Below are 27,828 nucleotides of genomic sequence, written 5' to 3' on the forward strand. Positions count from 1 at the left end.
TTTTATGGCGGTGTTTGTAAGTCTACACTTGTAGTAGTTAGCCAATAGAGGGAGAAGAAATACTAGAGAAATATTAGAGAAATATTAGTGAATGCTCGCGCCTCCTCCCCTCCCTTTTTCCCTTTTTAATTATTTAATGTAATAATGGATATATTGCCTTTATCTTACCTGTAATTTCTAAAACAGCTCCATTTAACTCCACACTGTACTGCCTACACTTATTAACCACATCACAAATGTTTTCAGAAATATCTTTTGTGTTTATGTTTTTAATTCACTGCTCACTCTCAGTTAGTGTAAGATGTTTATGTTTAAAATACCCCCATGTTCGTGTTCATATTTTCTTATAAATATTTTTGTATTTGTTTTTTGAAAATATCTCACATTTCAGTGCTTGATCTCATTAAAACCTTTAAGTGTTTAATTTGTTTGACTTCTTTGGTTAATTCATGAACAGCTTGTTTGTTTGTTAGACATGTTGTATTGAGTTTGGAGTAAGCTCTCTGCTCGTTTATGTTTAAGTTTATTCTCACTGAAGCAGCTAAATGATCTGATTCAACTCAATGCTCTGTTTTATAGTATAAAACTTTTATCATATTAGAGGCATGTATTTGACCTGTTCTACTTCTTGTTTTAGTGTCAATCCGTGTAAAGCCAAACTCATGAGGAAATGTTTCTCTAAAGGTGTCCTTAAGTTCACATGGATCACATACATTGTGTAGAAGTTTCCCTTCTCTAGAAATCATTACATTTGGGTTTGGAAATGTATCTTTCTCATGTGTAGCTGTATTGAAATCACCCCACAAAATGATACTGAAGCCGACATTTAAAACTTCATACAACTTGTGAAAAATCCTCATCTTTCCAGCTCTATCAGGTGGAGTGTCCACACTGACAATCAGCTCTCAGTAATCTTCCTGGAATCATTTCCCTGGACATAATCATTTCTACTTGATCTTTAGAGAAAATACCCACTCCATCAGCACCATCTTCTCTGATAGAGATTATCACATTTCCATTGGTCCACTTTTTTTTTTTACATTGTCTACATCAGTTTTATTCGTCAGTCTTAATTGTTGATCACATTATATAGACAACTTCCCTGAGATCTGGTTGAAGATAGCATTCATCGCTGTTTAGCCTTATTTTTTAAAGATTTTTTTTTTCTCTAAAATAATCTATGAAATATGTGTATAGGAATTCCAGTTTCACATTTCTCAAACATCATGATGATGAAAGAAATCAAATCTGTGTTCAGGTTGTCACCTCCGGTTGTGAGAGAAAGCTTAATGTAAAACAGTAGTGTTTCCCCCTGTGTTTATGACAATCTCAGTGTGAGACACATTTCCCTGTATATAATATGCATCATCAATAAGCTGTATACTGAATTTAATCCTTCAATATCACTGTATTAATGCATTAAGCCACGTTAAGTGTTTCTTTATAACGGGTTTCTGTGGGAGAGAGAACACTTAAAGTAAAAATATTGTCCTTCCACTTGGATTACGGTGCTGCTGTCTGAGCAGTAGATAGTGTTTATGACAAGAGAAATGTGAGAGAAAAATGCTTTTCCCTGGTCGGTGTTTTAGTACATTAGACCATGATAAGCGCTTTAGAATGTCCCTGAGTGTGAATGTGTGAGTGTGAGTGTGTGTGTGCAGGTGAGTGTTTATTACCTGTCTGCGTCACTGCCCTTCCCCCTCTGCAGAATAAACCAGATAAACCAGTTAAACCAGTTAGACAGTGTCAGTGAAGGTGAAACTCAGAAGCTCCATTTTGTGTCGAGGGGAAAATAAACCATTTCAGGAGTAAAAACACAGTGAGTATCTAAATCTAAAGCTATAATATATAAACACACTGAAGTGACACTAGATGCAGAAGAGTTTTGTGGGTTTGTACTGAAGGTTTAATGTACACAGGCTGTTTTAGGACTTGATACGGTGACTATTTCCTGTAAGTGAACTCTGTGCTGATACAGGGTTTGATTTAACACATCGATGTTGGAGTGAAGTAAACGTGTGTCCTGCTGTAATCTGGAGAAGGAGACATGACCTCCAACATGAGTGTGTCTGGAAAACAGGACTTAAAGAAAGACGAGAGGTGAGTTACTTTTCCATTCACCAGCAATAAATACGCACCGTCTCATGGGAACAGATCTGTATCTCTAAACACTCACTAGTTAACAGAGGAACTAAACTTTGCTTTAAGGTGTTTAATAGCAGTGAATATATCACTGATCTGATGTAAGAACAGTTTAGAGCAATCATTCACTGAGAGAAGAGTAAAAAGGACTGTGTAATGTGTAGCATAAGAGCAGCATAGCTTTGAGTCAGTGAACTCTACAGGCTTTAAGACCCAGCTGAGTCAGTTAGCTGTGATTGGGACTCCTGACATCAGAGTAATTCCTGAGGTATGAGGCGAGTCTCCTGTTTGAATAAGTGTGCAGACTGTAGCTGAATTAAAAAGATGGAATTATTGGTGTTTAATGATGAACACATTGTTTAACAGTGCTGAGACAGCAGAGTATTAATTATTGCTGATATTTCTGTTGTAATTCTAGAATGATGAAGGGAAAGAGATCAGACTCACCAGAACCCAGCTGTGTGTCCATGAAGAGTGACGCGTCAATGGGACTTCCAATGACCTTCAGAGACAGAGACAGTTCTACTGATGTGAGGTCAGTATAGTGAGGTGTTTTACAGCAGTGTTCCACCTGATCAAACTCACTGGTCTCATTATGAAGCCCTTCATGAGCTTTATCAGGTGTTGAAGCAGTAAAACACTAAACTGTGCAGTGCTGCAGCTCTCGGACTGGCAGTGAGGAAAACTGCTTTAAGAGTTCAGTTCAGCCTGCAGTTCCTGAGCTGGAGGGTCTGTGGTGCTACAGAAGAACATTTACACGTGGGAAAATAATGACAATATAACTATTTTATTCATTCATTCATTCATTCATTCAATGTTATATATTATAATATATTTAAAATGTATTAATTAATGTTATTAATTTATTCTTTTTAAATAGTAAAGCGACCAATTTATAGAATGTAAAGTAAAAATATTTATAAATGATAAAATTAAAACTATATAATCATTTTAATCTTCAGGATAAAATCTGAGAATAGATGGGATATTATCAGCATGATTAGGCTAATTTGCACTAAACTGATTAGGCCTAGTTATATAGCCCAATATTACACTGATCCTGATGTTAGCCTAAGAACCTGATTATTTTACATAACAAACATTTATTAAACAACAACATACCACATCATTCTCAGGGGAAGTCTGAGGTAAAAGGAACTGAGTGATTCCTCTGTCTTCTGTTCTTTAGCCAATCGGACATGATTATCACCTGACGCATGCTCCACAGTAAACTGTACAGTACCACAACCACAACATGGTATCGCAACTGCAACACAACCTCTTGTGTTTCACAGATGAACCATGTGACTCAGTGTCTATAACCAGGACAATGATGCATTCTCACATAGCGTGTTCCCATCATTCCCTGCCCCATAACACTGATTTTGAGCTTCTACACAATTTCAGGTGAAAGTCGTTTGATTTCAGTCACTATTTTGTTTTTCTCACCAATTCAATTCAATTCATTTTTATTTGTATAGCGCTTTTTTACAAAGGTCATTGTCTCAAAGCAGCTTTACACAAACAAAGTAAAATGAAGTGTGTGTGTGTGACGTCTCTGATGAGCACGTGTGCATGTGTGTGTGTACAATGTGTGTTGGTGTAGTCCATGGAAAACAGCTGAAGCGTCTTCATGGCAGTGTGAAGCATTGCCGGTGGACAGGTCCAGAGTGAAGGGGGGGGGTCTGGATCACCAGCAGCTCAGGAGTGATGCTCATCTGGTCCAGAGCGTAGGGGGGTCTGGATCACCGGCAGCTCAGGAGTGTAGCTCGGCAGAAAGAGAAGGAAAGTGGTTAGTCACCACTGTGTAGACTTGAAACCATGTCGCGTTTTGACTCAATAAGAGACACAGCATTTACTTTTCAATCCCATATTATAAGGGACAGGTGGCAATCCTAGTAAGCTCCCAGTGCAGCCAGATAGTTCTTGTGTTAGCAAAAATCACACTGTGCTTCGGGTAAAACTTAACAGGAAATGCAGTAACACCAGGATAAACACTAGCAGTGCTTTTCCAAGGTGGAGTATTTTATTACTGATGAAGGAATGAAGGTGGACAGGGAATTAGTGATGCTGCACCTGGACGGGTCTGTAAACGCAATCTGTAAGCCTTGAACTATTTCAGTGACCTGCTTTACATAACAAATCCAGGAGGTAGGTTTTTATCAAAAATAAAGAATAAGTAAATGCTTAACCACCTTGATATTGTAATGTTAGATAACTATATAACTCTGATAACAATGCTAATATCAATAGGTTTAGCTGAAAAATCACTGAGAACTCGTTATAAATAAATAATGGTGCAATAAAAGCACTCTTGACCATCCTCATAATTCAATATGAGAATTTTGCTTATTTCTAGTGCTATAATTTGGCTTCCATGCTGCTTTGGCTGTGTGAGCAAAAAACTAATTTTAAAATACTAATATCAGCCACCTGGCACACTGAAGACACGAAGCTCAGAAGCTCACCAATGTAACAAGCAGAGTACCTGTGTAACATGATTAGACAATAATTCACTCAGCCATCCTGTATATAAACTAGCCTATAGCCATGCTAGTCACTGTTGTTAACAGCTAGTGTAAGTGTTTTAGATATGAAAGAGAACGACAGATGTGCTCCAGCATTGTCCAGCATTGAGGCGTCAAGTGAAGGCTTGTCAGTTGGAGGAAGCATTTCACTCTATCATCTACTGTATAAGAGCTGTGTCCTGGGTAAATTATGAAGCATACTTAATTAAAGTCACTTGTTGTATAGAGAGAGAGCTCCATACATCAGTTCCTTATTCTTGTGCAGTGTCTTACATTTATGCTGTGTATTATTATTTTTAAGGCTCCACTGTTAATTATTATGCATTTCCCCACTAGTCTGTTATTCTGTCATCATTATTCTGTAGTTAGGGATTTTTATCACCTAGATCTAAATAACGAAGTAAAGCAATGCCCTTAATAAATAAACTGCCTCCTTCTGTCAGGAAAAACACAAGGCGGATTCAATTGCGATTTTGGTGACACTTTAATGTGATAGCAAGAAAACAAACAGCCTGTACTGTGAGTGGAAAATCGTGGGTGCAGTGGTGGCAGGTATCCTTGGTGGCACTCAGCTGCAACGAGGAATAAACAGTTCAATAGTCCTGGCTAGATGATGGTAATCCACCAGAGTGCAGCGAACCGGGAAACAGAGCAACCGTGGAACTGTAGAGAACACAGACATGAAAACAATGAACTGACAAAGACAGGACAAACACTGAGGCTTAAATAGAGCCGTAAATGAGTGGCAGCTGAAACAAATGAACTAATTAGCGGTAGTACATAAAACGGCCAGAAGAGGCTGGTGAACCCATGAACCGTGACAGTACCCCTCCTCCTAGGAGCGCCTCTCGGCGCTACCAGGACAGCTTACTCATCGATTGTAATCATCGATAAGGGAGTGATCCAATATGTCCCTGGCCGGGACCCAACTTCTCTCCTCTGGATTGTAACCTTCCCAGTCCACCAGATACTGGAATCCACGTCCACTCCGTCTCAAGTCCAGAATGCGGTTAACCGAATAAGCGGGTTCCCCATCTACAAGACGCGGCGGGGGGGGGGGGGAACGGGGGCCAGCGGATTAATAGGAGAGTGAAAAAAGGGTTTCAATTGGGATACGTGAAAAACGGGATGGATTCTCCTGTACACTGGAGGAAGTTTGAGGCGGACTGCCACTGGGCTAAGAATTTTAGTGACAATGAATGGGCCAATGAATTTAGGAGCCAATTTACTAGATACGGAGCAAAGCGGAATATCTTTACTAGAAAGCCACACTTTTTGACCGACAACGTAGACGGGAGGCTTCGACCGGTGGCGATCAGCCAGAGCCTTGGTGGCATCTGACGAGCAGTTCTCCAGGTGCGGCGGCACTTCTGGACGAAAGCATGGGCAGAGGGGACCGCGACTTCGGATTCCAGGCTAGGAAAAATAGGTGGCTGGTACCCTAAGCTACACTCAAACGGAGAGAGGCCCGTGGATGCTCCAGATCCTGGTTGGCTCGCTCGGTCTGCCCATTGCTCTGAGGATGGAAACCAGAAGAAAGACTAACACTCGCCCCCAGTAGCCAACAAAATTCTCTCCAAAATTTGGAAACAAACTGGGGACCCCTGTCAGAAAGCACATCTGTTGGGAGGCCATGAATGCGAAAGACGTGGTCAATGACAGAAACCGCCGTCTCCCTGGCAGAAGACAATTTGGGCAGGGGAATAAAATGGGCCGCCTTCGAGAACCGGTCCACCACGGTCAAAACCACCGTGTTACCGTGTTACAGAGGTAGAGCGGAAACTAAATCTAGCGCTATGTGGGACCAGGGTCTAGAAGGGACGGACAGCAGTCGAAGGAGACCCTCCGGGGGACGATTGGAAGTCTTGCAACTAGCACAGACCGAACAGACCAAAACAAAATCCCGAATGTCACAAGCCATCAATGGCCACCAGAACCGTTGTTTGACCAAAAAGGCGGTACGATTAATCCCCGGATGACAAGTGACCTTAGAACAGTTGCTCCAGCGGATGACGTCTGACCTTAAAATCGCCGGCACAAATAACCGACCCGATGGGCACCCGGACGGAGGCGTTACCCCTTGTAAGGCCGTGCGGACCTTAGACTCAATCTCCCAAGTGATGGTGGAGACCACAAGTCTCTCGGGTAAAGTAAGCTCGGGAGTGGTCTGCCGATCGGGACGATCAAAAACGTGGGACAAGGCATCAGGCTTGATGTTTTTGGCGCCTGGATGGTACGAGATGGAAAAGACGAAACGACTGAAAAAAAGAGCCCACCGAGCCTGCCTGGAGTTGAGACGTTTGGCCGACCTGATGTATTCAAGGTTCTTATGATCCGTCCAGACGATAAAAGGCACCCCCGAACCTTCCAACCAATGACTCCACTCCTCCAAGGCCAACTTAATCGCCAACAGCTCTCTATTACCAATGTCATAATTTTGTTCAGCGATGGACAGACAATGACAAAAAATAGGTGCACGGATGCATCTTGCCGTCCGCGGAGGAGCGCTGGGACAGAACCGCACCCACCCCCACCTCCGAAGCGTCGACCTCCACCACAAACTGACGTGAAGGGTCGGGGGCAATGAGAATAGGGGCTGAAACAAAGCGGCTCTTGAGGTTGGTAAACACAGTGTGGGCTGCGCTAGACCTGCTGAAGGCAGTCTCAGTGGAGGTCAAGGCGGTCAAAGGGGCGGCTAGTTGGCTGAAGTTGCGAATGAAACGCCGGTAAAAATTGGCGAACCCCAGAAACCTCTGCAGGGCCTTGCGGGAGTCAGGGGTCGGCCAATCCACCACAGCCTTGATCTTATCGGGATCCATGCGCACCCCCTCATGATGAAACAATGAACCCCAGAAACGGGACTGACTGTGCATGAAAAACGCATTTCTCCGCCTTGACAAAAAGCTCGAGCAGCCAAAAGAGCACTCGTCTGACGTGCTGAACATGTTCTTGGAGAGAGCAGGAAAAAATCAATATGTCATCCAGGTAGACATATATGAACTGATCAACCATATCTCTCAGCACGTCATTCACGAGTGCCTGGAAAACCGCCGGAGCGTTAGACAGGCCAAACTGCAGTACCAGGTATTCGAAACGCCCCCTGGGGGTATTAAAGGTGGTTTTCCACTCATCCCCCTCCCTTATGCGAACCAGATGATAGGCGTTGCGCAGGTCCAGTTTGGTGAAAAAAGACGCCCCCTGCAACCACTTGAAAGCTGAAGACATCAGCGGCAAGGGATAAGTGTTGCTTACCGTGATGCTGTTCAGTCCCCAATAATCAATATACGGCCGCAGAGAGCCATCTTTTTTCTCCACAAAAAAGAACCCGGCACCTGCGGGGGAAGAGGAACGACGGATCAGCCCGGCTGCCAAAGAATCAGAAATAAATTTCTCCATGGCTTCCCTCTCTGGGACAGAAAGTGAGTAAAGCTTGCCTTTAGGCGGAGACTTACCTGGCAATAAATCTATGGCACAGTCATAGGGACGGTGCGGAGGGAGAGAAGCGGCCCGAGACTTACTGAACACTCCCTTCAGGTCCATGTACTCCTTGGGCACGTTAGACAGATCCACTGCCTTCTTCTGGAAAACAGAACTAGACACAGATGAACAGGCAGACACAAGACAATTAGCATGACAATGTTCGCTCCACGATAAGACTGTATTGGAATGCCAATCAATGTGAGGGTTATGGAGTGTAAGCCAGGGGTGACCTAAGACAACTGGAGAGTTTGGCCATTGAGAGTGCTGACAGAAATGGGCTGGTTAAGCATTGACACAGGCAGGTGAAGTTGGTGAGCAAACTGAATGTCCATGAAGTTACCTTCTGCTCCAGAATCCAAAAGGGCTTGACCGGGATGAAGAGTGCTTCCCCGTTGCAGCTGAACTGGGAGGAGAGTGGTGGAAGAGGCTTTACCCGCAGACACCCCACCCGACAGTAACCTCTGACCTACCGCTGGGCAGTGGCTTTTAACGGGCAGACCGAGGCAATAAGATCCTCGCAAGCTCCACAACATCCTCGCAAGCTCCACAAGATCCTCGCAAGCTCCACAACATCTTTTCTTCACTGCTCAACCCTCCGGCTCCTCCTGCTCCATCCTCTCTGACTGCTGAAGACTTTTTATGATGAGAAGATTGGAAAAATCTGTCAGACATTCACTTCTACTCCTGCTCCTACACTACACACTGAGGATTCTCCTTCTCATTCGCTGACACAGTTTTCTAAACTAACAACAGAAGAGATCCTGCAAATCATCTTATCCTGCAAATCCTACCACCTGCCCATTGGATCCAATCCCTTCCACAATGCTCCAGACCATCTCTCAAGACCTCCTGCCCTTCATCACCACTATCATCAATGGCTCCATAACATCTGGTCATGTACCAACATCATTCAAGAGAGCAAGAGTTATTCCCATCCTGAAGAAAGCCTCTCTAGATCCCTCTGTCATCAGCAACTACCGACCGGTATCACTTCTCTCTTTTCTTTCTAAAACCCTTGAACGGACTGTCTATAATCAGCTGTCTTGCTATCTCCCACAGAACAACCTCCAAGATCCCAATCAGTCTGGCTTCAAACTGGCACACTCCACAGAGACTGCCCTTTTGGCCGTCACTGAGAAGCTACATGCCGCTAGATCAGCCAAACTGTCTTCAGTTCTCATCCTCCTTGACCTTTCAGCAGTGTTTGACATGGTGAACCACAAGACTCTCCTATCCACCCTCATGAGTCTTGGAATTCGTGGTACAGCATGGCAATGGTTTGCTTCCTACCTGGAAGATCGGTCATATCAGGTGACATGGAGGGGATCCACATCTGCTCCTCGCAGACTCTCCACTGGTGTTCCACAAGGCTCAGTACTTGGTCCTCTCCTGTTCTCCCTCTATACTCTCCCTCTATACGGTGAGGTCATATCCTCACATGGGTTTTCATACCACTGCTATGCAGATGACACTCAAATCATCCTCTCCTTCCCTCCCTCAGACTCTCATGTTTCTGCTCGGATATCAGCTTGTCTGGCTGACATCTCATCATGGATGACAACTCACCAGCTGAAACTTAATCCCACCAAAACTGAACTGCTGTTCATCCCAGGTGATTCATCCCCATCTCAGGATCTTGCAATTTCCCTAGACAATTCTCTGATCTCGCCTTCGGGTTACCGCACGCAACCTTGGGGTAACCATGGACAATCAACTGTCCTTCTCCTCTCACATTGCTAATCTAACACGCTCATGTCGATTTCTCCTTTATAACCATCAGAAGAATTCGTCCATTTCTTTCCTCACAGGCCACACAGGTGCTTGTTCAGTCCCTTGTCATTTCAAGACTGGACTACTGCAACTCACTCCTGGCAGGTCTGCCTCTGAGTGCCAATCGTCTTCTGCAACTGATCCAGAATGCAGCTGCACGATTGGTTTTCAATCTTCCTAAATTTTCCCACACCACCCCATTGCTGCGCTCCCTCCACTGGCTTCCTGTCGCTGCCCGCATCAGATTTAAAACACTGATGCTCGCCTACAAAGCCAAAAACGGACCAGCACCCACTTATCTCAAAGCACTTATCACACCTCGAGCGGCACCACGCTCCCGCCGATCCTCTAGCACTGCTCGACTGGTCCCACCATCTCTCAGAGTACAAGGAAGGCATGCATCGAGACTCTTCTCTGTTCTGGCACCAAGGTGGTGGAATGAACTTCCCCTAGATGTCCGAACAGCTGAGTCACTGGCAGTCTTCAAACGACGTCTAAAGGCTTACCTCTTCATAAAATACTTAAATTAGCACTTTCACAAAAAAAAAAAAAAAAATCACCTCCCCAACAGAGTTTTTGGACTGATGGTATTCCTAGTTTGTGACCTAGCGAGCCAATATCAGAATGTATTTTTGATAGACTTCAAAGCACTATTGTAAGTCGCTCTGGATAAGGGCGTCTGCCAAATGCCGTAAATGTAAATGTAAATATGTCCCGTCCCTCCGCAGTAGAGACACAATTCTCTCGTCCGACGGCGATCCTTCTCCTCCCTCGCCTTGACGTAAGTCAGCCAGCCTCCGAGCCGCTTCGCGTCCCGTCACAGCACGATCAAAGACTCTCTTCATTTCCTCAGCGAGCGCTTGGAAAGCCTGGGGTTGGAGCGAGAAAAACAAGGAGCACCTGGTGGTGAAAGGCTCGGCAGAGACGCAGCTCACCAGAGTATGAGGCGGGAGGTGGTAGGCGTGGCTCGTGTTGAGTTGTAAGCGGCGATTGAGGGGGTAAGCGCTGGGGAGCTGGCACAGTGGATGATGTTGCCGGCTCGGTTCTCAGGAGTTGAACCAGGGCAGTGAGCTCGGACACCTGCGCCACCAAGTCTTGCGCCGCACGACTCGTAGCGATCATCTGCTCTTCTTGTCTCTCTAGACGCGCGGCCATGTTCGACAGAAATCCGCTGACGTCTGAGGCATTCGCTGAATCCATAGTTTAAAGGTCAGTTCGTTCTGTCAGGAAAAACACAAGGCGGATTCAAGTGCGAGTTCGGTGATACTTTAATGTGATAGCGAGAAAACAAACAGACTGAGTACTTTGAGTGGAAAATCATGGGTGCAGTGGTGGCAGGTATCCTTGGTGGCAGGTATCCTTGGTGGCTGCAACAAGGAATAAACAGACCGGGAACCGGGAAACAGCAACCGCAGACCTGTAGAGAACACAGACATGAAAACAACGAACTGACAAAGACAGGACAAACACTGAGGCTTAAGTAGAGCCGTAAATGAGTGGCAGCTGAAACAAATGAACTAATTAGCGGTAGTACATAAAACGGCCAGAAGAGGCCGGTGAACCCATGAACCGTGACACCTTCATTACTTGAAAGTGATGTCATGCTAATGCTAATCCTTGCTAATGATAGATAGAAGTTTATTTGATAGTTGGTACTCTAAATAAACTTTACTCTAAAGGCCACCACAGATCCTGAGGGTGGGACTTTGTGAACATGGGCAGGAATTGGCGGCAGGCTTAAGGAGTCAAAATCATAAATGACGAACCACGTACATAACTGGTAGAAACCTGAACATTAAAAAATGTACTTATCTCATGCACCTTTAAATATCTTTATATTTGTATATATTAGTGTGTGTTGTGCAGCTATGAATACATATAGTCCATATTACATGATGTGTTTTGTTTGTTCACAGACCACAAAAGGAAAAATCAAACATCAGCACAAATCAGTTGGAGTCCATATTCAAGGTGTGTGAGACTTGTGTTGTTTTATTGATGTGCAGTTGCATTATGGGTAATCAGACAGTTGTAACTGTAGTAATAGAAAGAGTTTTTTTTTCTTTTCGAAAAATAAAAGCATATCTCACTGTGTAACATTATAATATTAAGATCTGTTATTGTATAATCTAGCCATGGGGGTCACAGTCCAGTGACGTCTGTGCCGGTCCCAAGCCCGGATAAATAGAGAGGGTTGCGTCAGGAAGGGCATCCGGTGTAAAACATTGCCAAATTTAATCATGCGAATCGTTAGTACTCTGAATTCCATACCGGATCTGTCGAGGCCCGGGTTAACAACGACCACCATCGGCGCCGGTGACCTACAGGGCGCCGGTGGAAGTTGGGCTACTGTTGGTCGAAGAAGTACAGGAGGGAGGAGAGTGCGTAGACAGAGAGAGAAGAGGAAAGGTAAGAGTGTAGGACTGAGAATAGGAACTCTGAATGTTGGTACTATGACAGGGAAAGGTAGAGAGCTGGCTGATATGATGGAGGGAAGGAAGGTGGATATACTGTGTGTACAGGAGACCAGGTGGAAGGGTAGCAAGGCTCGTAGTATAGGAGCAGGATTCAAGCTGTTTTGTAATGGTGTGGATAGTAAGAGAAATGGGGTAGGTGTGGTCTTGAAGGAGGAGTTTGGGAGGAATGTTCTGGAGGTGAAGAGAGTGTCAGACAGGGTGATCAGTCTGAAGTTAGAGATTGAACGGGTGATGTTGAATGTTGTTAGTGGTTATGCCCCACAGGTAGGTTGTGAGTTAGAGGAGAAAGAGAGATTCTGGAGTGAATTAGATGAGGTGATAGAGAGTATTCCCACAGGTGAGAGAGTGGTGATAGGAGCAGATTTTAATGGACATGTGGGTGAGGGGAACACAGGTGATGAGGAGGTGATGGGCAAGTTTGGAGTTAAGGAAAGGAACCTTGAAGGACAGATGGTAGTGGACTTTGCTAAGAGGATGGACATGGCTGTGATTAACACTTATTTTCAGAAGAGGGAGGAGCATAGAGTGACTTACAAGAGTGGAGGTAGGAGCACACAGGTAGACTACATCCTATGTAGAAGAGGCAGTCTGAAAGAGATTAGTGACTGTAAAGTGGTAGTGGGAGAGTGTGTAGCCAGACAGCATAGGATGGTGGTGTGTAGGATGACTTTGATGGTCTGTAAGAAGAAGAGGTCAAAGATAGAGATAGAGAACAAAACCAAGTGGTGGAAGCTGAAAAAGGAGGAATGTTGTGAGGACTTTAGACAGAAGTTGAGGCAGGCTCTGGGTGGTCAGGTAGTGCTGCCAGATGACTGGGAAACTACAGCAGAAGTGATCAGGGTGACGGGAAGAAAGGTGCTGGGTGTGTCATCTGGAAGGAGGAAAGAAGATAAGGAGACTTGGTGGTGGAATGAGGAAATCCAGGATAGTATCCAGAGGAAGAGGTTAGCCAAGAAGAAGTGGGACATGGACAGGACTGAGGAGAGTAGACACGAATACAAATTGTCTAAAGGCAAGCAGGAGGCATATGACGAGTTGTATGTTAGGTTAGACACTAGAGAAGGACAAGAAGGACTTGTACAGGTTAGCTAGGCAGAGGGATCGAGATAGGAAGGATGTGCAGCAAGTTAGAGTTATTAAGGATAGAGATGGAAGGGTGCTCACAAGTGAGGAGAGTGTACAGAGGAGATGGAAGGAGTACTTTGAAGAGCTGATGAATGAGGAAAATGAGAGGGAAAAAAGAGTAGAAGGGGTGACCTCTGTGGAACAGAAAGTAGATAAGATTAGAAAGGATGAAGTCAGGAAGGCTTTGAAGAGGATGAAAAGTGGGAAGGCAGTTGGTCCTGGTGGAGGTCTGGAAGTGTCTAGGACAGGCAGCAGTGGAATTTTTAACTAGTTTGTTTAACAGAGTTTTAGAGAGTGAGAAGATGCCTGAGGAATGGAGAAGTAGTGTATTAGTGCCGATCTTTAAGAATAAGGGTGACGTGCAGAGTTGCAGCAACTATATGGGGATAAAGTTGATGAGCCATACAATGAAGCTATGGGAAAGAGTAGTGGAAGCTAGGTTAAGGAAGGTAGTGGAAATTTGTGAGCAGCAGTATGGCTTTATGCCCAGAAAGAGCACAACAGAAGCAATTTTTGCTCTGAGAATTTTGATGGAGAAGTATAGGGATGGTCAGAGGGAGTTGCACTGTGTGTTTGTAGACTTGGAGAAAGCATATGACAGGGTGCCAAGAGAAGAGCTGTGGTACTGTATGAGGAAGTCAGGAGTAGCAGAGAAGTATGTCAGAGTGGTGCAGGACATGTATGAGAGGAGCAGGACAGTGGTGAGGTGTGCTGTAGGTCAGAGAGTGGAGTTCAAAGTGGAGGTGGGACTGCATCAGGGATCGGCTCTGAGCCCCTTCCTGTTTGCTATGGTGATGGACCAGTTGTCACAGGAGGTCAGACAGGAGTCTCCTTGCACAATGATGTTTGCGGATGACATTGTGATCTGTAGTGAGAGCAGGGGGCAGGTGGAGGAAAACCTGTAGAGGTGGAGGTTTGCGCTGGAGAGAAGAGGAATGAAAGTCAGTCGTAGTAATTCTGAGTACATGTGTGTGAATGAAAGGGAGGGAAGTGGAACAGTAAGGTTACAGGGTGAAGAGGTGAAGAAGGTACAGGAGTTTAAGTACTTGGGGTCAACAGTCCAGAGTAATGGAGAGTGTGGGAAAGAGGTAAAGAAGCGAGTGCAGGCAGGTTGGAATGGGTGGAGAAAGGTGTCGGGAGTTCTGTGTGATAGAAAAATACCAGCGAGAATCAAGGGGAAGGTGTACAAGACAGTGGTGAGACCGGCCATGCTGTATGGTTTAGAGACAGTGGCACTGAGGAAGAGACAGGAGTCAGAGCTAGAGGTAGCAGAGCTGAAGATGTTGAGGTTCTCTTTGGGAGTGACAAGGTTGGACAGGATTAGGAACGAGTACATCTGGGGAACAGCTCATGTTGGACGTTTGGGGGACAAAGTTAGGGAGGCCAGATTAAGATGGTTTGGACATGTTCAGAGGAGGGAGAGTGAGTATATTGGTAGGAGAATGTTGGACATGGAGCTGCCAGGCAGGAGGCAAAGAGGAAGGCCAAAGAGGAGGTATATGGAGGTAATAAATGAGGATATGAAGCTAGTGGGTGCAAATGTTGAGGATGCAGAAGATAGGGATAGGTGGAGAGTGATGATTCGCTGTGGCGACCCCTGAAGGGAAAAGCCGAAAGAAGAAGATCTGTTATTGTATGTTTCTAACCAGGAGCTGGAACACAAAGTCATCACTCTGATAAAGAATGAGCTGAAGAGGTTTAGGAAGCTCCTGAGTCCAGATTACCCAGCATGCACTGAGAGGGAGATGGAGGATGAGGAGGAACTGCCCAGTGTCCGAGAGGGAGCACTGAAGATCACACTACACGTCCTGACGAACATGAACCACACAGATCTCGCTAACACACTGCACAACAGTAAGAGCTCTGAGTCATGGCTTTATTCCATCAGGTTCACTTTAGAGAGAGGAAATTGTTTTAGATATTAACACTTTTAGTTTTAAGTTTGATTTTAGTATCATGTACATCTGGTGCTTTTCTGTTCTGTTCCTGGTCCAGCTTGTGGTTACTCTGTACAATGGTCCTGTTCCTGCAATAATACATTTACATTTTATATTGTGCTCAGTGATTTTGCATTAAAACATGTTACTTTGTTTATTAGAACTCATCTCTGTGTATCAGCCAAAGTTGAAATCCAACCTGAGAGAGAAGTTTAAAAGAATTAATGAAGGAATCTCACAGCATGGAAGCTCAGCACTTCTGAATGAGATCTACACAGAGCTCTACATCACAGAGGGTTGGAGTGGAGACGTCAATAATGAACATGAGGTGAGACAGATTGAGACAGTGTCCAGGAGACCAGCAACACAGGAGAAACCCATCAAATGTAATGACCTCTTTAAAGACAAGTCCATCAGAACTGTGCTGACTAAAGGAGTTGCTGGAATTGGAAAAACAGTCTCTGTGCAGAAGTTCCTTCTGGACTGGGCTGAAGGAAAAGCAAATCAGGACGTCTCCTTCATGTTTCCACTTCCCTTTAGAGAGCTGAATTTGATGAAGCAGAAAAATCTCAGTCTGAAGAATCTTCTTCATCACTTTTTCCCAGAAATGAGAAAACTACAATTAATAGACTCCTACAAAGTGGTGTTTATCCTTGATGGTCTGGATGAGTGTCGACTTCCTCTAAATTTCCAGAACAATGAGAGATTGTGTGATGTGACAGAGCCAGCCTCAGTGGATGTGCTGCTGACAAACCTCATCAAGGGGAATCTGCTTCCCTCTGCTCTCCTCTGGATAACCTCTCGACCAGGAGCAGCCAATCAGATCCCTCCTGAATGTGTAGACCAGGTAACAGAGGTACGAGGCTTCAGTGATCCTCAGAAAGAGGAGTACTTCAGGAAGAGGATCAGTGATCAGAGCCTGGCCAGTAAAATCATCCCACACATGAAGTCTTCAAGAAGCCTCTACATCATGTGCCACATCCCAGTCTTCTGCTGGATTTCAGCCACTGTTCTAGAGAGAATGTTGGGTGAAGCAGAGAGTGGAGAGATCCCCAAGACTCTGACTCAAATGTTCACACACTTCCTGATCTTTCAGATCAAACACAAGGACCAAAAGTACCATCAGAAATGTGACCCTGATCCTCAGCAGACCAGAGAGAGTATCCTGGCACTGGGAAAACTGGCTTTCCAACAGCTGGAGAAAGGAAACCTGATCTTCTATGAGGAAGACCTGAGAGAGTGTGGCATTGATGTCAGAGAAGTGTCAGTGTACTTAGGAGTGTGTACCCAAATCTTCAGAGAGGAGTTTGGGCTTCACCTGGGGAAGGTGTTCAGCTTTGTACATCTGAGTGTTCAGGAGTTTCTGGCTGCATTATACACATTTCTTTCCTTCATCAGCAGAAATGAAACAGAACAACAAATCACTGATCTGTCTGATCTTTTCAGAAAGTCAAACATGTCTGATTTTCTCAGGAGTGCAGTGGACAAAGCCTTACAGAGTGAGAATGGACACCTGGACCTGTTCCTCCGCTTCCTTCTGGGTCTCTCCCTGGAGTCCAATCAGACTCTCTTACGAGGCTTAATGCCACAGACAGGAAGCAGCTCTCACAGCAAGCAGGAAACAGTCGAGTACATCAAGGAGAAGATCAGGGAGAATCCATCTCCAGAGAAATCCATCAATCTGTTCCACTGTCTGAATGAACTGAATGATCATTCTCTAGTGCCGGAAGTACAATATTACCTGACCGTAGGACGTGATATGTGTCTCAGGGGAACCAGACTCTCTCCTGCTCAGTGGTCAGCTCTGGTGTTTGTGTTACTGAACTCAGAACAGGAGCTGGATGAGTTTAATCTGAGTAAATATGACCCATCAGAGGAATGTCTTCTGAGGCTGCTGCCAGTGGTCAAAACCTCCAGAAAAGCCATGTGAGTATTTTTATTTATAAATGTATTACTGCATGGTTTCTTATTTTAATGTAACACTGAACTGCACTGTTTGGATTAATACTTGTTAATAGTTACTCTAATCCTCTTTAAACAAACCTCTGGTACATTGACAGAACATTGTTTCATTTTTTACACTATCATGTTATGTCTGCACTGAGGGCTTGTTGATATGGACAAAATCTTATATCACGATTTATTACGTTTTCTCTAAAATTGACGAAAAAAATGAGTTACACAAAAATAACTGCAAGCATTCATGACTGCTTTTTGATAATTTTCTCAACTAAACACCAGTGAAAGGCACTTTTTCTTTTCTCCTTTTATTTGGAAGTGACATTGAAATGAACTATCACAAATAAGAACAAGAAAAACATATCACTGTCAAAATTAGAACAATATGAATACTAAATATTCAAACACTATTTATAATAGTAAATATTAAAACACTCTATTCACCTTCAGGTTTCAGCTGAAACTTCCCTTTTTAGGTGCCACCTACCACCTTCCCTTTTTAGGTGCCAGTTCCTCGTCTTTTAGTTTGGCTGATGTCTGTTCTGTGGTATAGGAAATATATAGGAAAATATCTATTGGTAGACATTATTCATTATTCTACTTTATCGCTCTTTGATATGTATCACCATATCGCACAGCCCTATCAGCACTGAGGGACACGTGTGAGAGAATACAATCTGTTTGGTTTGGACAGATCAAACTTTCTCTTTAGTTTGGATCTGTTTGGATGTATGTGACTCCACCTGTACTCGGGTCCACACCAAAACACAAGAACCAGTGTCTCTGAAAAATCATAGGGAAATGCTGTGAGTCCTAGTCATCTTTTGAAAATTAGAACTAGCGCGCAGTTTGCAAATATTCCTGCCATTAAGATTCCAAATGGGAATATTACCACTGATCCTAAAGAGATAAATGATAGTTTCCAATCTTTTTATTCCAGCTTATACAAATCAGAAATATTACTAGATCAGGATAGATGTGACAATATTCTAAGTGAGTAAGACCTCCCTCAACTATCTAGCTTGGACTCAAGGGATGTAGATAACCCTATTTCCTTGGAGGAACTGAAAGAGGCTGCCCTCGATATGCAAAGAAGTAAATCACATGGATTCCTTCGGAATTTTATGTCACCTTCTGGGAACAAATAGGCTCATTTCTCCTGAATATGATTAACTACTCTATTGAAAAGAGCAGTTTTTTAAGGGAGGTTAATACAGCCCTAATTTCCTTACTCTTGAAAAAAGATCCAGTTGATTGTCACCTTCAGCACCATATGCCAACATTAGTAAACTGTGATCAGACAGGTTTTATTAAATCTAGACTAGCATCAGATAATGTCTTCTTCACATAATCAATGCTGCAGCACATATTAACGCTCCTGTAGCAGCACTCGATGCTATAAAAGCTTTTGACAGGTTGGAATGGTCATTCTTATGGTCAGTCCTTAAAATGATAGGCTTCAGGGAAGGTTTTATCCATCTGGTTAAAGTGTTATATGCCACTGGCTCTGCATCTGTGTTAATGGGACAAATCTACTCTTCTCTGTTTCCAGTTTCTAGGTCATCACCCAAGTGGTGCCCCCTTAGTCCAGCACTTTTCATGCTTTCTCTTGAGCCTTTTACTCAGCCTTTAACTCAGATTCTCCAGTCTTCCAAGGTTCTACCTATCTCTGTTCATGATACTCTCCATCACTTAGCCTTATATGCTGATGATCTGTTAGCCTTTTAGAAAGTCTTTCAAGCATCTGCGAGGAGTTTGGATGCCTGTCTGGCTTTAAAATTAACTGGTCAAGATCTGCGCTTTTAGCAGTAAATGAACCTGCCATAGCATCATTTATTCCAGCCACTACTCCCATTGTTCCACACTTCAAGTACTTAGGAATTGAAATTTTACCCTCTCTCAATCAGATTGCTAAACACAATTACTCCTTAGCTTTTACCAAGGTGCAGGACTCTCTAGATAGGTGGTCTAGTTTCCCCCATTTCTCCTCAAGCCTGAGTTTCCATCATAAAAATGAACATTCTACCCAGAACAAATTTTCTCCATTTTCTCCTCAACTTCTGGAAAAAATTACATTCTGTTGTGTCTAAATTCAAATGGAAAAACAAACGTCCCGATCTTCAACTCTCCACTCTGGAGAAGAGAAGGGAATTTATCTATATGTTCAGGGAATCTCCACCTGTTACTGACTTTTGGGTAAAGGTAGTGTCCAAACTATAGAATTTGATATCTGTGACGCTGCCCACAACTGTATTGGTCCTGATCCTAAATGATTTGTCTGCGCTTAACATTTCTAAATGAAAAAAAATGAATAGTCCCTGCCGGACTCACTGCTGCCAAGAAAATGCCTGCAGTCCACTGGAAACCTCTTCTCTCTCTCTCCATTATAGCATGGACTCTGTCCTTTATAGATGTAATCTACAAGGAACTCTCAAAAGCTCTAATTAATGGTGCTAATGAGGGTAATATTAATCACATTAATCACTGGCGGTTACATTAATCACTGGAGTAAGGCAATCGATGCCCTGGAAAGTCTTCTATAAAACCTGTAACACTTGTATCTCTTTATTTTCCAAACAGTAGACTCAGAGCCTGCGTGTGTCTGTCTCTGTGTGTTCGTTGTGTTTGTGTGTAGCAGATTATGTGAGTGTTCATAGAAGTAGTTGATTTTTCTGTCTCACTGTGGTCACATTTCTGTCATTCTTGTATACTGCCCTGTATTGCCTTGTTTTATGATGTTGATGTGCTTGTTAGAAACAAATAAAAATTTGATCAGAAAAAAATCCAAAACAATCCTCTTATAAGATATATATATATATATATATATATATATATATATATATATATATATATATATTGGATACACAGACACACAGACACACACACACATCAGGAACAATGGTAATCCACACCATATAAAATATACACTTTAATTTTTTACTCATATAAAATGCTGAGTCTCATTTACACTGGATATGTGTAAATATGTAAATCTTTGAAAGACAGAGGGCTTAGCCCTGCTAGTACATTGACACGAGCTGCCCTGCATGTTATTAACTGGTAGTGTACAGTTCTATAATTCTTTATTTTCCGTAATAAAATGCACTATATCTGCAGTGTTGGTTGTAGAAACTTGAACACAGATCAGAGTGTAGTGTTTGTAGGCTGCTCGCTCTCACATGTGTGTGTTATGTACATGACCTAATGGTCTTATAATAAATTGTAGCTGAAAGATTGTGGAGTGCAGAAAGACGTCCCTGCTCCTGTAAATGTGCTGATGTGGTGTCCTGTCCTCTGATTTGTGTGTGTGAGAGAAACACACTGACATTTCTGTTACATGTTCAACTTTAGCTGTATTATGGCTGTGTTTGTGTGTTTGAGATCAGTGCTCTGATATTTCATCATTTCTCTTCCAGGCTGTGTGGGTGTAATCTGACAGAGGAAAGCTGTAGAGTTCTGTCCTCAGTTCTCAGCTCAAACTCCTCCAGTCTGAGAGAACTGGACCTGAGTGGAAATAAACTGCAGGATTCAGGAGTGAAGCTGCTCTCTGCTGGACTGGAGAATCCACACTGTACACTGGAGAAACTGGAGTAAGATCATCAACACACACATACACAAACATTAAGTATTTTAATAAATGTCAAGTCATAATAATAATAATAATAATAATAATAATAATAATAATAATAATAATAATAACTTTATATAGCACCTTTCATACATAAAATGCAGCTCAAAGTGCTTCACAATGGAAAAGATATAATGAAATGATAAAATAATAACAAAACAATAATAATGCAACACAACATAAAAATAAAATATTAAAACCTAAAAAGTCATTAAGAAATAAATGTATATAATCAAACAGAAAATACAATATTTAAAAGACCATTAAGAGATCAAAAGGCAGTTCTAAGCATATAATCAAGAGGACTAATTAAAAGGCAAGGTAAATAAATGTGTTTAAGCTGCTTTTTAAATATATTACTGAAGGTATCTGATGGATATACGCTGGGAGTGAGTTCCACATCCTGGGAGCAGAGACACTAAAAGCAGTTTCACCGAGCTTCTTCTTATTAAAATTCACCTTAAGGAAGCCAGCATTTGTTGATGTTAAAAATGATTTGGGGTGAAATCCGTCAGGCATTCTGCTAAATACACAGGTGCAATGCCATTAAGAGTTTTAAAACTAATTAAAGCACTTTAAAATCGATTCTGGATGTCACAGGTAACCAGTGCAGTTCCTGCACAATAGGAGTAATATGGTCTCTCTTTAGTTTGTGTTAGAAGCTGAGCAGCTGCATTTTGTACTAACTGTAATCATTAAATAGTGTTCGATAGATTTTCCTGGGTTCACATAGAATCAGGAAGAAGTCTGTGTTTGTGCTGCTGCCACAACCTCTGTACCGGCTGGGGAAGAGAGTGCCAAAGAATCACACAAAGTCAGTTTTTGAGTAGCAAAGCTCTTCAACGTTTACTGAAGCAGACAGGGAGTATTTGTACAGAATATCTATATGCAATATCTGCAGAGACAAAGACGTCAGACATAAGGCATCAGCAGAGAACAGAAGTGGCTGTTGACATGTTTAACAAAGTGAGATTATGTCACGGGGTGTCCGAGTTCAGAACATGTTTATCAAAACACAGAGCGTGCCGACATATATTCATAATATATCAATGCCCTATTATATCCTAACTGGACCTGTGCATGCTCTTAAGGAGCATCAAAGATGGTCTCACTGCTCACTGGGCCATCCCACAGCCCCAACCTCAAACGACAGTCAACTTCTAAGGCCCTAAGAGCACAGAGCATGTTTATCAAAACGGAACTGAAGAAGAACAAAAGATATCACGAGGTCAGCACGTGCCGACATTTATTCATAATATATCAGTGTTTTTCGGAAGTCCATAAAAGAGAGCATTACAGCAATCTAATCTACGTGGAATAAATGCATTGATGAGTTTTTCTGCATCTTCTTTAGATAAAAATGGATGAACATTTGCAATGTTCCTCAAATGATTAAATGTGACTTTAGAGATATTATTGATGAGAGGAACAAAGCTGAGATCAGAGTCAACTATTACACCTAGATTTCTAACCTGTAACCTAGCTCTTTTTTTTAAATATGTATTCTCTCTTCTGTTTATCTCCTACAATTAATATCTCCATTTTATCCTGGTTTAACTGCAGAAAGTTCTGTGAAATCCAGTCACATATTTCATTCAAGCATGTAATCAGTTTGTTAATTGGCTCTTGATTACTCGGTGACACTGATATATAAAGCTGTGTGTCATCTGCATAACTATGAAAACTGATTTCATGCTTTTGAATGAGTCTACCAAGAGGTAACATGTAGAGGGAGAAAAGCAAGTGTCCTAAAATAGATCCTTATGGAACTCCAAATGAAATATCATATTGTCTTGATGAGTGACTTCCCAGTTTATTATAAAACTGTCTAACACACAAGTATGATCTGAACCAGCTTAGAACTGCTCCTGAGAGACCTACCCAATGTTCAAATCTGTGTAGAAGAATATAATGGTCTACTGGCCCTTGCCACAGATCATTTAAAACCCTGATCAAATGCGTGCACACCACAGATCATTTGTATTTAGTGATTCCAAAACTCCATAATAGGTAAATGGAAGTTATTTTCACTCATGTCTATACCAATAAAATTATTATTAATCAGTGTAACAGCACCTGGGAAGGCCAAAATCTGGAAACAATTTATAGGAAAGGTGAATTAGGTGTGAATGTGGTGAGGTGAAAAGAAAATGGTTTGACATGAAAGACGAGAAAAGAGATCTACACTGTACGCAGGTGATCATGGACACCGAGCATCACACAGAGAAACTGCTGTGTTTAAATAGTTTAAAGTGTCTCAGTGACTGTTGGTCAGAAATCTCTCACACTTCAGCCTCTCACGCTACAATCACTTCTCTCTGTTTGAAACGTGACAATAACAAGAAATCCAAACACTGATAAACTTGGACATGCACAGGAATGGCACAAGGTTGTTGTGTTGGTTAAATTAGTGCTGGCTCTAAAGTGTTGAACAGCATTTAAAGAAGATGCCGTGACGAACAGAAGTGATTTATAAACCAGCTTTCATCCTCCAGAAAAATCATACTGGTCTCTAAATATCTCTAACAGTGTGCTCTAAATCTTCTGTCAGCTGAGGCATTTGCACCGTGTGGGCTTATGGCTATACACAGACAGACCGGCCTGTCCTCCTTTTATACAGACGCACTTCTTTCATCTTAATTGAGTCACTCCCCTTATTTGTCTTAATTTATGAATTTGTGTTGACTTGCTTTTTAAAAAAAAAAATCATATTTCTTCAATATTCCTTTAATTAACACCATTATCTGATTTGAAGCCGATCAATGAAGCTTCACCTTATTTAGTTTTGTTTTATCTGTAAATTGACACAAACTCAGGAGTTCTTGTCCCCAGTGAGACCCCTAGCACACAGGAACAGGAGTCCAGTGTTGATGCTATTTCCCCAAGCTCCAGTACTAGTCGTACTTTACAGTGAGGTCAATAAGCCAATTTCTCTGATGTTATCCATCCTCATAGAGCTGTTACCATTTTATAGACCTGTTTCTATTGTTCTATGGGAGCAAAAATATTCCAGAAAATGTTTGTAATGGAAAGTAAATGTGTGCACAATGTACACTGATCTGTCAGAAGTAATGAGATGGATTCAAGTGCGAGTTCAAGTGATGCTTTATTAAGTGGTATGAACTGGACAGGGTTACTGTGGATGGGAAATCGTGGGTGCGGAGAGGGCAGGCTTCCTTGGTAGCACTCGGCTGCAACAGAAGATTAAACAGTCCAATAATCCAAAACTGAACGACAGTAATCCACCAGAGAGCAGGGAACCAGGAAACAGAGCTAACCACAGGTGCTGCACAGAAGACAGACATGAAACAACGATCTGACAAGGACAAGACAAACACTGAGTCTTAAATAGATCAGCAAATGAGTAGCAGCTGAAACTAGTGAACTAATCAACGGTAGTACACAGAAGAGGCTGATGAACCCATGAACCATGACATGATCTACACACTGAACACACTGTAATGAAGCAGTAAAGGACAGTGTGTAAATGTTCTCCAGCAGAACTTTCCCCAGAGCTGCTGAACACACTGTATGAAAAACTCTCTGCTAGAAATAAAGAGACGTGTTTGTTCAGAGTGGCCTCTCTGTTATTATCTTGTTTCAGAAAGTTAAATACATCATCTCATATTAGCTGAGACACATGGATCTGTCCAAGAGCAGTCCAAGTTTATACACAGGCTGTTCATTTTATATTTTTATCCTGACATTAGAACCTTGTGTTCAGGTAGACAGTTTATTTCCAACTGATGGAAACACCTCATTTCACAATCAGAGAAATAAATCAAACATTTCATAATTTCTCTTCCAGGCTGTGTGGGTGTAATCTGACAGAGGAAAGCTGTAGAGTTCTGTCCTCAGTTCTCAGCTCAAACTCCTCCAGTCTGAGAGAACTGAACTTGAGTAACAATAAACTGCAGGATTCAGGAGTGAAGCTGCTCTCTGCTGGACTGGAGAATCCACACTGTACACTGGAGATACTGAGGTATACACACACACACACACACACACACACACAGAGGTCAGATTATCACTTTATCACCAAATATTCATACAGAAATTATTGTATGTGTTTTTTATGTAGCTGTAAATTTTAGAATGTGATTTAAATGTTTGTAAGAAACTGAAATGTGTTTGTGAGAATCAGATTTACTTTCTAGATTAATTCTATATCATGAATAACTAAAAACTGTACTTATGAATTGTAATTATAACTGTTTAGACAATTATAGCTGTTTAAACAGGAAGTGGGCATGGTCTGTACCAGAGGGTTTTTCATGTGAACACTATCACTATGCCCTGAAAAATAATGAAAATGTCAGGGTTGCTGCAAAAAGAAAATATTTTTCATTCACAAATTATAACATTTATTTTTATGCATTTATTCATTAATTTTTTATTTATTAGCATTTGTTAATTATATAACTTTTATTTAACTCCTGAACCAGACGTCTTGTGGAACTTTCTGGAAAGCTTTCTATCGTCTCTCTAATATGACTGAGTAAAAAGCTAACTATGTTTCAAAACAAAAACATCTTTCCCAAATCAAGAATTTACAATTGACAACAATTTACTGTTGACAACAACAGCCACCTAATAATTTTTGATCAAATTTACTTTAGCTTTTGTGTTTGTTACATTCCAGAAAGATCAGAAAAGTTCACTGGACACGCTATCAGAATCTGTTATAAAGCTGGACATGGTACCGGCTCCATGAGGACAGATAACATCAGAGAAATTGGCTTATTGACCTCACTGTAAAGTATCACTAGTATTGGCATGTTATTAACTGGTAGTGTACAGTTCTATAATTCTTTATTTTCTGTAATAAAATGCATTTTATCTGCAGTGTTGGTTGTAGAAACTTGAACACAGATCAGAGTGTATTGTTTGTAGGCTGCTCGCTCTCACATGTGTGTATGTACATGACCTAATGGTCTTATAATAAATTGTAGCTGAGAGATTGTGGAGTGCAGAAAGACATCCCTGCTCCTGTAAATGTGCTGATGTGGTGTCCTGTCCTCTGATTTGTGTGTGTGAGAGAAACACACTGACATTTCTGTTACATGTTACACTTTAGCTGTATTATGGCTGTGTTTGTGTGTTTGAGATCAGTGTTTTGATATTTCATCATTTCTCTTCCAGCCTGCGTGAGTGTAATCTGACAGAGGAAAGCTGTAGAGTTCTGTCCTCAGTTCTCAGCTCAAACTCCTCCAGTCTGAGAGAACTGGATCTGAGTAATAATAACCTGCAGGATTCAGGAGTGAAGCTGCTCTCTGCTGGACTGGAGAATCCACACTGTACACTGGAGAAACTGAGGTACGCACACACACACAGGCACACACACACACACACACACACAAACACACATATAGAGCAGAGTTTTAGTAAACACAGCAACACCCAGTTTTCATCTGTGGTAATTGTAATTGTAGTGATCTGATATATTTTCATTGTTGTGTGTGTGAGATGGAGAGTAAATGTACTGTATGTAAAGATTTTGTGTAGTTCATGTTTTCAATGCTAAAACTGAGTGTGTTAAGTGTGAGAAGGTTTTCTTTCTTGCAGGATGCGTTACTGCAGTATTACAGATGAAGGTTGTGCTGCTGTGGCTTCAGCTCTGAGGTCAAACTCCTCATCACACCTGAAAGAACTGGATCTGAACATTAATAATCCAGGAGAATCAGGAGTGAAGCTGCTCTCTGATCTACTGAAGGATCCACACTGTAAACTGGAGACACTACAGTGAGTTACTGACTTACTGTCTCTTTACTGTACTGTATTGTATGATACTGAATAATATTCACTGTGTACTGTATAATATTTTCCTTTTGTGTGTGTGTTGGTGTTTATGCTGTTGTTGTTTGTTTACACTGATGCTCTTCTCTGTCTTTCAGCATTAAGAATCATAAACTCACAAGGACTGGCATATCACAGGAGTCTCACCTCAAACCTCTTTTCCAGGATAAAGCAGTTTTGGTGAAGCGTTAGAACCCGTCCCACATTTCCAGCAGTTTGGGAGCTGAATCATTCATATTCAGATGTAGAAGTTCCATAACAATAACTGTGACTGATCACATCCTTTTATCCGCTCAGCTACAAGTTACTTCAGGCTTTAATAACATATTTTACAATCCAAAGTCAAATCCTTCAGTGTCTACACACAACACAGAGATATCATCACATCATCACACTGATTACACAAATACACATCCATGTGTTGTAGCTGTTTATAGCTTATTTTAGTTCCACATTTTTATCTATTTATTCACAGTGTTTTTCGGCTCAACATAGATTCATTCAGTTTGTTGTAGCATGACAGATGATTGATGCACAGTTGTAATATTGATTTAATCATTTTTTTATTATTAAAATAATTGTTCCTTGTTTGCTAATTTGTTTTAATAGTAACCATGTTAGTTTGACTAAGGGGGGCAGGGGGAACATGTCTCCCCCTTCCTGGAAAAAAAAACATCAACTGTTCCCCCTATTTATCATTGTAGAAATTATGATCTAAAACAATATAATGCATAAAGAAAGCAGCTGAGCTAATTATAGACACAAAACATTATATAAAGTTTACAATGATTGTGCTGGTGATGGCTGTTGTACAGTAAATAATGTGGTAATGTTAGCTTCAAACAAAGCATGTGTCAGTCAGACATGCATTTACTTTTACCCATCAATAAAACACATTTCTAATCATAACCAGACTGCATTCTGTTCATTCTACTGATTTATTTCCCAGCCACATGAACCTAATTAGTTGTGTGTGTGTGTGTGTG

General features: G+C 41.9%; 1 protein-coding gene across 2 annotated transcripts; it reads left to right on the top strand.

The window, feature by feature from the left end:
- The first annotated feature begins 1,743 nt into the window (after positions 1–1,743).
- LOC113524032 (NACHT, LRR and PYD domains-containing protein 3) lies at positions 1,744–27,745 on the top strand. Of its 2 annotated transcripts, none has more exons than XM_053236799.1 (11): positions 1,744–1,819; positions 1,979–2,100; positions 2,561–2,677; positions 11,837–11,891; positions 15,172–15,376; positions 15,621–17,385; positions 20,835–21,008; positions 24,855–25,028; positions 26,189–26,362; positions 26,612–26,788; positions 26,941–27,745. In XM_053236799.1, exons 2-11 carry the CDS (start codon positions 2,048–2,050, stop codon positions 27,032–27,034), a joined length of 2,988 nt encoding a protein of 995 aa, XP_053092774.1. In that variant the 5' UTR covers positions 1,744–1,819; positions 1,979–2,047; the 3' UTR covers positions 27,035–27,745. The 2 variants fall into 2 exon arrangements, with proteins under 2 accessions (XP_053092774.1, XP_053092775.1); XM_053236800.1 differs by having other exon boundaries at positions 1,750–1,819; positions 1,920–2,100.
- Positions 27,746–27,828: the final 83 nt, after the last annotated feature.

This window comes from Pangasianodon hypophthalmus, chromosome 9 (assembly GCF_027358585.1).
Source record: "Pangasianodon hypophthalmus isolate fPanHyp1 chromosome 9, fPanHyp1.pri, whole genome shotgun sequence".
In the NCBI taxonomy this organism is placed as follows: domain Eukaryota; kingdom Metazoa; phylum Chordata; class Actinopteri; order Siluriformes; family Pangasiidae; genus Pangasianodon; species Pangasianodon hypophthalmus.

Coding starts and splice junctions, on each gene's coding strand:
- LOC113524032 (XM_053236799.1), top strand. CDS start 2,048: ATGACCTCCAACATGAGTGTGTCTGGAAAACAGGACTTAAAGAAAGAC. Junction 15,377..15,620: donor CGCTAACACACTGCACAACA/GTAAGAGCTCTG, acceptor TTTGTTTATTAG/AACTCATCTCTGTGTATCAG. Junction 17,386..20,834: donor AAAACCTCCAGAAAAGCCAT/GTGAGTATTTTT, acceptor TTTCTCTTCCAG/GCTGTGTGGGTGTAATCTGA.